We start from the raw sequence: 12,350 nt of genomic DNA on the forward strand, positions 1-12,350 counted from the left end.
GACAGCTGCATGCTTGAATGTGATGGGGATTGGTTGTTGCCATGTTCTCCCATATTGGAAAAAGTGATAGTTTGTTTTGTTGATCTGACTCTTGCCTTGGCCATGCTCCATATGAGCAGACCGTGTGTGTGTGTGAGTGATTGTGGAACATTTCACAGTGGGGCCAGATTGGCATTTCACTGGACTCCGGAAGCAATGCACCACAGGCTTAGATGAGATGAGGAATATTACATGAGCCTACAACACTGTGGTTTTCTCGCTGTTGTCTGCTGTACCAGTAAATGCAATACTAGTTTAATAAATAAATACAATACACTTAAATCTTAATGAATGCATTCTGTTAATGTTCTTTGTTTATACTGTTCAGATTTTATAAAACACTTAAAATTCCAATATAATTGATGTGTATCAAAGGAGATATGAGTGAATAAACGGCAATGCTCCTTTTAATGCTTTAGTGGTACTACAGAGCAGTTTCTGATCTGAGAATAAGCCTTTTTTAGGGTTTGTATTAAATATGCAAATTTTGGTAGCCTATTTAAATCAAAGATGTGAAAGTCCAAAATATAATTAAAACTGATTGTTCCATCTTTAAAAGCTGACTAAGCTACATTCAGAGTCAGGAAAGATTTTGGGAAATATGCACCTATCAGCTGAACTCCATATTTATGCACCAAGCTTTTGAACATTGATATTTATCAGTGTAATCAGTCTTGAATAACAGTCATATTAGGCATATCCTAAATTTAGTTTTGAACTGAGGGGCTATGGAATAAAACACACTGTACTGCCAAATGTATTCACTCATCCGTCCACATCATTGAGTTCTGGTGTTCAAATCACTTCCATGGCCACAGGTGTATAAAACCAAGCACCTAGGCATGCTTCTACAAATATTTGTGAAAGAATAGGTCACACTCAGGAGCTCAGTGAATTCCCACATTACCATAAAAGGATGCCACCTGTGCAACAGTTCCAGTCATGAAATGTTCTTGCTACAAAATATTCTACTATCAATTGTTAGTGCAATTGCGAATGACAAAAGCTCATTCACAAAGTGGTAGGCCACATAAAATGACAGTGTGGTGGCCGCGGATGCTGAGGTGCATAGTTTGCAGAGTTTGCCAACTTTCTGCAGGGTCCGTCGCTACAGATTTCCAAACAGATGTGTTTTCGTCCACATTTGAGTGCGATTACTTCATTCACACCTGCACAAACAAATCGCACCAAAGGTGTAAACGAACCAGAGTCCGATTTAACTGGAATACAAAGTGCAGGTGTGAAAATGGCCTAACAAGCTCTAAAGGTGGGTTCAAGTGACTGGATGACAGTACATATCCAGCCCAATCCATTTTGGTCAGATCACCCAAGACCTATACTACTGCAACATGTAAATGGAACAGAACTAATGTATTTAGATGTAAGTATAGCCTCCAGAGTTGTGTGATATGAAGGATGGGCCTTCAAATTTTAGTGTTTGACAAACCAATCGAGTCAAAAATTTTCAAAGTGTAGTTGATGTGAACTGAAGGCATAGAAATCTGCAATGAAATGTTTGTGAGTACTCTGCTGTATGTCTCAGACATTATTTTAGTGAAGTTTCAAAATAAGTTTTTTGTATCATTTAAAAAATATATATATATCATCACCTTGAAATGTATGTACATACAGGAGATAACAAATCAGAGATTAAACCCTGATTAAGATCCTTTTAAAGGGATACAGATATTGTCTTAGAGGCACAAAATCATGATTCTGTCCTGTGACGCACACTGTCTGATCACATTTTAAAATCAAAATGTCATGCATGATAAGTGCTTTTCTGTTGTACCCTATGAATAAATGCCTGCTGATATCTGTTATTAAGAGACAGAAGTGTCCCTACTTCACTGTGTTTAATTATAAAACAGAATTTCAAGGACCAGAAATGCCAGAACATAAGTGTTTCATCTGTTTTTCTCGTGCTCGCTCTGTCTACCTCTTATGTCTGGCTTTTGAGAAGAAGGCATTACATCAGACTTGGAGAGCAGCCTGTGCTCCTTAATCTGTGTCAAACAGTGACACCTAGGGATGCTGGGAACAATAGCGTTGAGCGGATATTTTTAGAATCGCCACGTTCCTCAGGAATATCATTAGAGGATGAAATCATGTGAGTCTTGAAAAAGATCAGTGACTGTCTGCCAAATGAATTTGTGTCAGTTGATCGACGTTATTTATTATTTTTAAAACTGCATACAGTGGGACAAAAATAGGTAGAAGGGATATAATTAAATGGATATTTTAAAATCTGTTTTAAAGATTTTTTTAATGCTGTATTAACCCTTAGAAAAATAACCAACTTGACTGACAGGACTAATAGTTCATGCATACCTCTGTCACCCTCTCTTCCTGTAGTCTGTGGCTGCTGACACTGGGTGATTTTTATGATGTCATGAGATGCAGAGGGACAATATCTTGACTCAGTCTTCCTTTCCACCAATCGTGTGGCTGTTGTCATGGCACTAACAGGAATGATTAGTGCCTGATGGTTGTTTAACGACTGTTTAATTACTCCTGTTGCTCCCACAAGCTCTGCTGCAAGATGGCCTCTCTCTCCCTGCTGCCTTTCCCTCCACATGGGCTGTAATTAAGGGCTTGTTTAAAAGATTCCTCAAACACTGTAATTTGCCATGTTTCCTAGTGACTGGACTGCAGACTTCTACCTTTATCATCCGAATTATACAGCTGTTATTGTGAACAACAAAAGAATTTTATCAGAAATGGATTATTCATTATTTAACCTGTACGCGGTTGACACTACCATTCTTCTTTATCCATCTCATGGCAGCCAAATCCATCTAATAAACTGGCTATTATCCACATCTTGGGCCTGCTGTCCAACCTTTTCACCACACTTGACATCACCAAGCAGGAAGAAGAGTCTGGAGAGAGTGCACCACCTGTCAAATCAGCCCAGCCACCAACTGGCCCCAACCCTGTAAGTATTGTACAGTTCGGCAGCATAGGTGTTGTTTTAAGGTGTCCACCAGAGCAGAAAATATGTATCCACGAATATTCATAGAACCAAAATTTTGACAGCCACCAGTATCAGTGACACCCTACAGCCTAGTGATTTATGTACTTTACTATTTTATATTCTATGTAGGGCTAATTAATTACCTTGCATGAATCCTGATTAAAGTAGTGGATAAATTATTTGAACTGTAGTTCATTTATCTTTTGATGATGTCTTAAAATATTAGACTCTTTAGTTGAGCTGAGTCCATACAGTGGAAAAGTGCCATTTGTCCGTAATACAAACTAGGGAAGAGCGAATATGAGGATCATCATTGTCACATTCATATAATCTGAATGCTCTCACATATAGCCAGACTAAGATGTTCTGAGTAAGCACGCTTAACCAAGGGGTCAGACCTTAGATCTATAAATCGACAATTGCTGCATTAAGAATAACTACCTTGTATCTGCCTTGTCTGATAGACTTGTACTAGCACAACACACACTAACGCATCACCATCACCACGTCAGTGTCACTGCAGTACTGAGAATGATCCGCCCACCCACATTATACCTGCTCTGTGGGAGTTCTGTGTGGGTCCTGACTATTGAAGAATGGACATTGAAAATGGACAATAAGTGTAGATACAAGGTAGATGTTATCTACCTAATCCAGTGATAGTTCAGTGTATGTCAGGATGTTAGTATTTAAAGAAATGCTAGCCTTCTTTTGGTAAATGGTAGGATTTCACATGTAAAGAGAAATCTTGTCTTACCAAACCTCTTTCATTCTGCTGCCTGTTGGAAAGTCTTAAATTTATATTAATTTAATATTTATTCTTACATAGTTTCTCTAAGGTCACTCTGAACCACCTCCGAGTGGTTTCCCTCTTCTCTGCCTGTTTATCACTGGCCTGTAACCTTGATGCTTGTGGGGCATCATTGTTCACCACTCAGTCAGCAGCTAATTAATATAGGCTATATGTATAATATTTATAAGCATCAAAGATTTTATATATGACATCACTGAAATGTGAGTTATTGTATTGAGCAAAGTGTATGTGAATATATCTTTTAATTGGTCTATACACAAGTTTTTTAATCAGCTAGTATGTTTGCGCCATTACAGCTGTGTCTGTGTGTTTGTCTTAGGTGGTGGTGGTACTGCAACAGGTCTTTGCCCTCATTCAAACTGTTCTCAGTAAATGGCTGAATGACTCACAGGTTGTGGAGGTAAGGTTTTTAACCTGCGGGCATTTCTGCATTTGTAACTTTCTGCAGTTGAAAGAGCTTTACAGTCCTTTCTTAGAGTTCATTTTAAAACTGTTCAAACCAATACAACTCATGTTCTAATTTCATTAGTCTTTCTGTCTGTTTGCTTAAAGACTATAATTAATTAGAATTTGTCAATAGAAATAACAATTATGTAATTGTTCAATTAAATATGTTGTCTCTCTCTCTCTCTCTCTCTCTCTCTCTCCCTCTCCCTCTCTCTCAGGCTGTGTGTGCTATCTTTGAAAAGTCAGTAAAGACTCTACTCCATGACTTTGCCCCCATGGTGTCTCAGCTGAGTGAGATGCTTGGCCAGATGTACAGCACTATACCACAAGCATCTGCACTGGATCTGACACGCCAGGTACGCACACATTCACACACACACATTTCCTGCAGGGTATTGACATCATATTAAAAAAAAAAATAATAAAAAAATAAAAAAAACACCATCTCATACTCTTACCCCAGGCCCTGCCAACTTCTACAATATTGCATGGCATTCTGTTAATTAAGGGTGTTTAATTTAAAATAAATTTGATATTTGATGCAGTTAAAAATGTGTGTCCAGGCAGACATTGGAATATTAATATACCCCTTTTAGCCCCAGAAACCTTGGTTGCTATAGCTACACATGTTAACGTCATTCGAGTAGATGCTTCTTGCAATCAGAGCCCTCATATTTATAATTTCTGTCGGATGTATCCAGAGCAGTGATATCCAGATTTCTTTGGGCCTTTCGGCCTAAATCATCAACAGTAGCATTCATCCTCAAACAAAGAAGAACTAAATTAGTGTGCACTGATATTGGCTGATTAATTTTGGAATGCAAGAGCCACTCCTATTCATTCCAATGGTACTGAAATGTGCTCCACAGAAAGCCATGATGAAGTGTAGTGGGTCACAAATGGAAACAGACTGCTGAAAAGAAAGTTGATTGATTGCAAAAATCCATTTAGACATAATCTAATATCATTATCCTGATATAATTATAATAATCTTAAAATGAACTTATCCTGTTGTAATAATCAAGCCCTATGCTAAGTCATGTAAAACTAGTTCCTACTTAATAGTGCTTTTACAACATTGTCTTGTTCATTCTTCATCTTTTATAATCCAGATGGTGCATATATTTGCCAGTGAGACAGATCACTTTCCTCCAATCAAAGCCCTGTTTGAGTTAGTCACTTCAGTCACCCTCACCATCTTCCAGCAAGGTAAGCATTACAGTTCTTGCTGTTTCAGTTCTTTGATAGCACTAATCACTTTCTACTGAACATGCTTTTGCCCACATTTTCAACAGACACATTTTTATCACACAATATTCAGGGTGGGGGGGTCACATTGTGACAAATAATTTAAACAGATAACAAACAGGTCTCTGCCCTCTACCCACACATGTGCACACACTCACCTGTTGCTGTTTTTCAGATATGGCTGGTCATCGTCTTCTGCTCCGTCTCCCTTCTGCTTCTCCTTTGTTCCCCTTTCTTGTCCTTCACTTTGATTTTGCCACTATGTTCACCAATTAACAGACATCATGTCTCTCTGTGCCTGTTAACCTTCTTATCTCCTCTTAGGTTCCTTTACTGTGGCTCTGAGGACTTGCCATGGCCTGTTTTCTTTTAACTCTTTGGTATTTATTTTTCGGTGGGGTTTCTTGGAGGATTTGGGGTTGGAGGGGTCTAACGGGGGTTTTGTTTGGAGTGCGGGAACAGCTAGGGGAGGGGAGTTTGGGACTAGCTGCTGCCCAGTTCTCTGGGGTGGCTGTGGTGTCCAAGCTTACAGCAAAGCCTGGGGTGGGACAAGTTGGGAAAGTGTGTATGATTTGAGTAAATAGAAGACGAAAAAAATGTAAAGAAATACTGACAAAAAAGGAGAGAGAAAGGAAGTAAAAAGTATGTCACAGTAGCAGGTGCCTCCTGGGTTCCCACTCCAAACCCACTTTGGTTCTTTTACTTTTGTCTGTTTTTTGTTGTTGTTTTGTTTGTTTGTTTGTTTTGTTTTATTCCTTAATTCTCTTTTGGTTCATTCTTTATCTTTTCTCCAAACTGACTCATGACTCAGTCTGGTTTTTGTTTTTTCTTTTTGGAGACTACCTTTAGCACCTTACATGTTCCTCCCTTCCTTCTCTCCCCTCCTTTTCTCACGCGTGCAATTATTTCAATGAGATCTTTTCTGTTGCCTTTTCTTTCCACATGACTGTTCAATCTGTTCTGTTGCTGTTTGTATATATTCTTATTATTCTTATTATTATTTCTTAAGTTACATCTTTATTATATTTTAGGGCCCAGGGATCATCCTGATATTGTTGATTCATTTATGCAACTCCAAGCTCAGGTGTGTTTTTGGTTTCTTATTTCATTCACTTTGGGTTTCTCGCTCTCTCTTCTATCCCTTTCTTTCTCTCCTTACCTTCGTCTTTCTTTCCGTTTTTTTTTGGGGTCTGTGGCGACCCTTGTTTTGACTGGGCTGTGAAATAGACAAAGAGGGGCACTATTGGATTATTGACAGTCTCTACTCCAATAGTCTTGGCTTTAACCTGCGGATTGAGCTCCTCAGAAATGTGATTTGTCATTTCAGAGGAAGGACACCACCCCTGAAACTTGCACATGCTGTATATGCTTATACAGTGCATGTACACAACTGACAGTTAGGCATCTTTGTAACATTTTAATGGCCTCAACTTCAGTACCGGCTGTGCCCTGCTGACCAGCTGTATGGCAGGCTCTTGTAGTAAATGATAGATAAGCACAATGATACACTTACAATCCATGATATTTGATATTAATATATTACGATAGAACAATAATACACTTAATATCTAAAACGTAATGGTGTCTATGTAGCAACTCGGTGCTTAACAGACAGGTGCAAGAGTTCCATAATTGTAATAGAAGAAAATTTAGTTGTATTTATTATAGTTAGACATATGCATTAATATAAACGGACAACTGTCTGAAGTGAGCATGAAATAATGTATGGAACCTTTTTTTCAGAAGGTCTGTAAGATCACAGGCTGAAACATCAGATTGACCTTGGATTTGATTTTTGCTTGTTTGTTTTGAGATTTTTGTACTATTTTAAAATAAAGGTTATGCATATCAACTTGAATTTATATGCAGTAAAAACTGGAAAAAGTGGAACAAGTGAACTGGAAAATATGTTTTGTTTTGTTTTTTATTATTTTTTATTAATTTTTTTTTATATATATATATATGTTCCATCAGTTCAGAATTACATTGTTCACTTGTTAAGTGTTGATAGGCTCAAACTAATATGAACTGGTCAAATGTGTAATTATTCGTATGAAATTAATAATATTTCACATTATGCATATATATGACATTATGTATAACATTATATATAACATTCATTTTGTTGTATATGTAATTTATTGACTTGTAAATTGGCTAATACGTAAAATAAGGAAGCCTTATTACTGCATGTGATACCAGGATGTCTGTCACAAAGCAGCCATTAATAAGGAACCGTTAATACCTAGTTTAATACCTATTTTGCTGATAAAAGAGCAAAGAATATGTATAAATAGGTTATAATTTAAGGGAAACCTTACCAGTGCGCTTATGAGTTTTAGAGTCCTTTTTAAGCCCCTTTTCCCAGTGTTATTCCAGCCCCAAAACCAATACTTTAAATTAAATTACTTAATATACCAAGGGATGAATTAATTGATTACACTAAAATTGGCAGCGTATATTTCATATTTGATTTTCTCTTCGGTTCTCATGTCTCGTCTCATTTCTGCCTTTGGGTGGACCTCAGGTCCATCTCTTAATTTACCTTCCTTTCTCTGTCTTTCTTTCCCTCTCCTCTCTACCTCCCTCCCTCCCTAAGTATCCTCTCATCCTCAATGAGTTCCTTAATGCATCAGTTGTCTTTATCAGTACATGTTACTTAGATTTCTGTTGAATATTCAGTTCAACTGAGCAAAGAAATTACAGACTGCAAAATAAAAAAGAAAAGAAAAAAATACAATTCAATACTCAATACAAATCATACCACCTTAAGTTTGTCTTAAGTTAAATATTTGATTTTTGCAGTTGATTTCTTACTTGATCTTTTTGCATTGAATAAGTTGATCTACATTTGGTTGTTTTTGTTAATTGCAATAGAATTGAGCAAGCGCAGGTGAGGGAGGTAACACAGGTGGGAGGGCAGAAGGCGGGCTTTACGAGCTTCCAGGTACAGAGTTTATGCTGTATGCTGTGTTCACAGGCTTTGTCTACTTTATAGGCTCTCAAACGGAAACCTGATTTATTCTTATCTGAAAATCTTGATGTGAAAGCAGTGTTCCACTGTGGTAAGTGATTCAAAATGAAAAAGACGTTCTGAAGCTTTAGTGTCAATGAATCCCAACGATATGGACATCTAACTGTATTCACATTTCATATTCTCCCTCTTTATCAAATAATGAATATTTATATGCTGTTTGTAACAACCTAATGAAAAAATAATGGTACATGGTGTCTATTCTTTTTTTATGTTAACTCTTCTGTGTTTATTGTTAGGAGTTCTGTCACTCAAATTCCCAGAGGCCCCAACAGTCAAGTCCACTTGCCTTTTCTTTGTAAGTTAAATGGCTAAATACAATCACATACTCACAACTATATTCCAATGGCTAGTGTAAGGTCTTTAGAATGTGGTGCCTGAGTTTTTAAACCCGAAGTATCACTGCTGGACTTTAGAATTGTCCACCAGCCAAAAGTATTCTATGGATCCACTATCCACTGTCCACTGATGTAGAACTACAGGATGAGCAACACAAACTGTAGCAACAGACAAGCTGTTGTCTCTGACTTCACAAGGTAGAAGAAATATGTTAGGTGTACATTATGGAGTGGACAGTGATTGTACACTGTTTAAAAACTCCAGCAGCACTGCTGTGTCTGATCCACTCATACCAGCGCAACACACTAACACACCATTACCTCATCAGTTTCACTGCAGCTCTGAGAATGATCCACCACCCAAATCATACCTGTTCTGTGGTGGCCCTGTTGGGGCTCCTGATCATCGAATAACAGTAAAAGGGGGCAAACAGAGTATGCAGAGCAACAGTCTGTGATTGTAGGTTAACAAAGTGTCCTTGTATGATCAGTGGAGCTGAGAGAATGGACACATAATATGCTTGATATGTGTTAGATATTGGTCATAAAGGGTATTTGTAGAACAGATTGGAGTCGGATTTTAACTTTGCAATTTAGGTCTCTAATAATTATTATGTAAAGAGTATTTTGTGCAAGATTGAACAAACATAAACAGAAAATCATTTCATTTCAGTATAACCCATTAATGGCTATTAAATATGTTACATCTAGGATGAAAGCTAGGTTAACACAGTTTGTGTATTGAACAGACTGAGCTGCTGCCACACTGTGCAGACATCCCTCCGGTGGGTCAGGTGGTGCAAGAAAATGGCAAACTCCTACTGCTGGCCGTGTTAGAGGTTAGTGCTTGACTTTCTTCCTTTGGATCCTTTCTATGCCCCACAGCTCTGCAACAATGTTCTGAAATTTAAAACAAAAATCACTTGGCTTCTTGTAGGCAATTGGTGGTCAGTCTTCGCGCAGTCTAATGGATCAGTTTGCCGAGGTGCTGTTCTCTATGAATAAGCACTGTTTCGGCCTGCTGACTGTGTGGCTCAAAGAAGCTCTGCAATCTCCTGGTTTTCCCTCTTCTCGCGTCTCAGATGAGCAGAAAGACACTTTCAGCCAACAAGTCCTTAGGTACTGTATATTTTCAATCACACTTCAGAAATTTATTTTTACATATCCATTCCCATTGTAGTCAGTGTCTATGGGTCGTTGAAAAGTATTTCATAAACACTATTTTAATTATTATTAATAATAATTAAAGTGTTTAGAATATTAATTAAATTTCCTCAAAACACATCTGATTGGTTTGTACAAATAAAATTAAACAGAGTGGATAAAAACAATGCTTGTATTTTTTAAAGCACAACCTCCATATTTAATTAAAGCAAATCACATTATTAGAGCATTCTTATAAAGAATCAATTGCAGAATCATGCCTATGTTTCCACCTCTCTCTCTCCCTCTCCTTCTCTCTCTTTCTTTCTCAGGGAGAGAATGAATAAGCGTCGAGTGAAGGACATAGTTAAAGAGTTCACTCTGGTGTGCCGAGGGCTGCACGGTACAGAATACGCTGCAGAATACTGAACAACCTACACCCAAGTCCAAGGGGATACAAAATTCCAAACATCCCCCACCAGAAACTTTACAGAATCATGAACAATGCTAGAGTTACAGCCTGACAAAGAGATGATGTTCAGAGCATGCACTGTAAGGACCTGAAGGGAGCAGTCGCTTTTTTTTTTTTTTTTTTTTTCCTCTTCTCCTCCATTTCCTTTCTCTCACCTGGCTCTCACAGAGCCCTCTGGAAAGTGATGAGTCCTGCCTGCTTTGAGCAGAAAAACTTTCCATATAAAAATATTCTTCTCCCCAACTGTACTCCTGCAGCATGTGGATTGTAAACTTTCACCTCCCCTTCTCACGTTCTCGATCTTCCGTGGCTCTTAGGCTGTTTTCCTAGTGACAATTTCCAAGTGTATGAACAAAGAACTAGTGGTAGTTGAATGTTTTATTTTTTAATTTAAAGAAACTTAAAGCTAAATACGTTTATATACACACACACACACTTATATATACATTTATAAATCTATATATAAACACATATATCTAGCAAACCACAGGACCTTTGTGGGTTCATATACCTACTGCTACTGACAGAGATGGGGACCAATGAAGAATGACGTTTTTTTTTTTTTTTTTTCCCTCTCTATGGGTGTGCGTGCGCGTGTGTGTGTGTAAAATATTTGCCTAACCACCCCAACACACTCACCATTTTTCTGCCAAAACGTTGTAAACTTTGTCATGTGTCTTTTTTTTTTTTTTTTTTTTTTTTATATATATATATATATATATATATTATATTATTGTGATTAATTATTTTTGATAATGTGAAGTTAGCAGCATATATGCTGCTGGTAAGAACTGATGTTAGAAACAACATATTATTGTAAAAACATCAGATATTGATGAGCTGATCAAACTATTGCAGTTGTGGAAGGAGATGCATAACTCACTACTACAGTCTGCTCTGGCAGTGGCGTCCACTGGTGGAACTGCTGGGTACCCAGGACAGCTGTGGGATAATCTACCTGTGAATGTCCCTTTTGTTTTGTTTTTTTCAGAATGTTTGTATAGGTTTCTGAGCAACCTTGACAAAAGAGGAGTGGTCACATTCATAACTGTGAGCTGTGCACCCAACACTGTAACGCCAAGCAGAAATTTATTAATCATCTTTTAGAAAGTGTGTGTGTGTGTGTGCGCGTGCGCCCCTGCACATGTGCCTTTGTACACCTGCGTGTGTGAGGGCTCATTCAAATTGCAGCATCTGTAGAAATTTGAGTGCACTTATCAAGGAACTGAACATGAACCCTTACTATAATGTCCCCTTGTTTCTTGCTGTTTGAGGCTGCCTGAAAAGGACACTACTGTGGCAGGCCTCTCCCTGTCCTTGTCTACTGCCCAGCCGCTGCCTGCAAACATGTAGCATGTGTGTTTTATTTTTTATTTTTATTTTTATTTTTTTTTTTGGCTGTGGGCTCGGGCATGCAGCAAGAAATTTGTGAGCAGGTGAGAATACAGTCTCCTCCTGCATGTGGTGGATATTTTTAGAAGAGGGGAGGGAAATACGGGGTGACATGTACATGATTTTATTTTTCTTTTGTACCTTGTTTTAATTTATTAAATATATCTTAAGATGGCATTACTTGACTGGTCTGTGTCTTAAATAAAATTACCAATACAGGTTACACCCTGACAAATTCATCTGTTAATAGAGAGTATATACAGTTGAACTTAACTCAGGAATTTTTTAGTGATTAACTGTGACATCTGCAGATATATATAAAAAAAATGCAAATGTTATTACAAATATTTTAAATTCGGACAGTATTTGCAAACTTTGGCAAGATGCAAGGTGTGAGGCAAATGAATGTATAATATACATTTCATTTGGGGGATGTAGGGGCTCTG

The 12,350-nt window shown here is 37.7% G+C and overlaps 1 protein-coding gene across 2 annotated transcripts in view; it reads left to right on the forward strand.

Annotated features, from left to right (window-relative positions):
- ipo13b (importin 13b) overlaps positions 1–12,074 on the forward strand; it is a 43,022-nt gene extending 30,948 nt beyond the window's left edge. Inside the window, exons 12-21 of one of the 2 annotated variants that reach the window (XM_066677634.1) lie at positions 2,828–2,977; positions 4,150–4,230; positions 4,496–4,633; positions 5,390–5,486; positions 6,557–6,609; positions 8,524–8,590; positions 8,799–8,857; positions 9,647–9,736; positions 9,835–10,016; positions 10,373–12,074. In XM_066677634.1, coding sequence (XP_066533731.1) covers positions 2,828–2,977; positions 4,150–4,230; positions 4,496–4,633; positions 5,390–5,486; positions 6,557–6,609; positions 8,524–8,590; positions 8,799–8,857; positions 9,647–9,736; positions 9,835–10,016; positions 10,373–10,469 — 1,014 coding nt within the window. In that variant the 3' untranslated portion in view covers positions 10,470–12,074. Of the gene's footprint in view, positions 1–2,827; positions 2,978–4,149; positions 4,231–4,495; positions 4,634–5,389; positions 5,487–6,556; positions 6,610–8,523; positions 8,591–8,798; positions 8,858–9,646; positions 9,737–9,834; positions 10,017–10,372 lie in introns of those variants that run through there. The other variant, XR_010803925.1, reaches the window with a different exon arrangement.
- The last annotated feature ends 276 nt before the right edge of the window (positions 12,075–12,350 follow it).

This window comes from Hoplias malabaricus, chromosome 7 (assembly GCF_029633855.1).
Source record: "Hoplias malabaricus isolate fHopMal1 chromosome 7, fHopMal1.hap1, whole genome shotgun sequence".
NCBI classification, from domain to species: domain Eukaryota; kingdom Metazoa; phylum Chordata; class Actinopteri; order Characiformes; family Erythrinidae; genus Hoplias; species Hoplias malabaricus.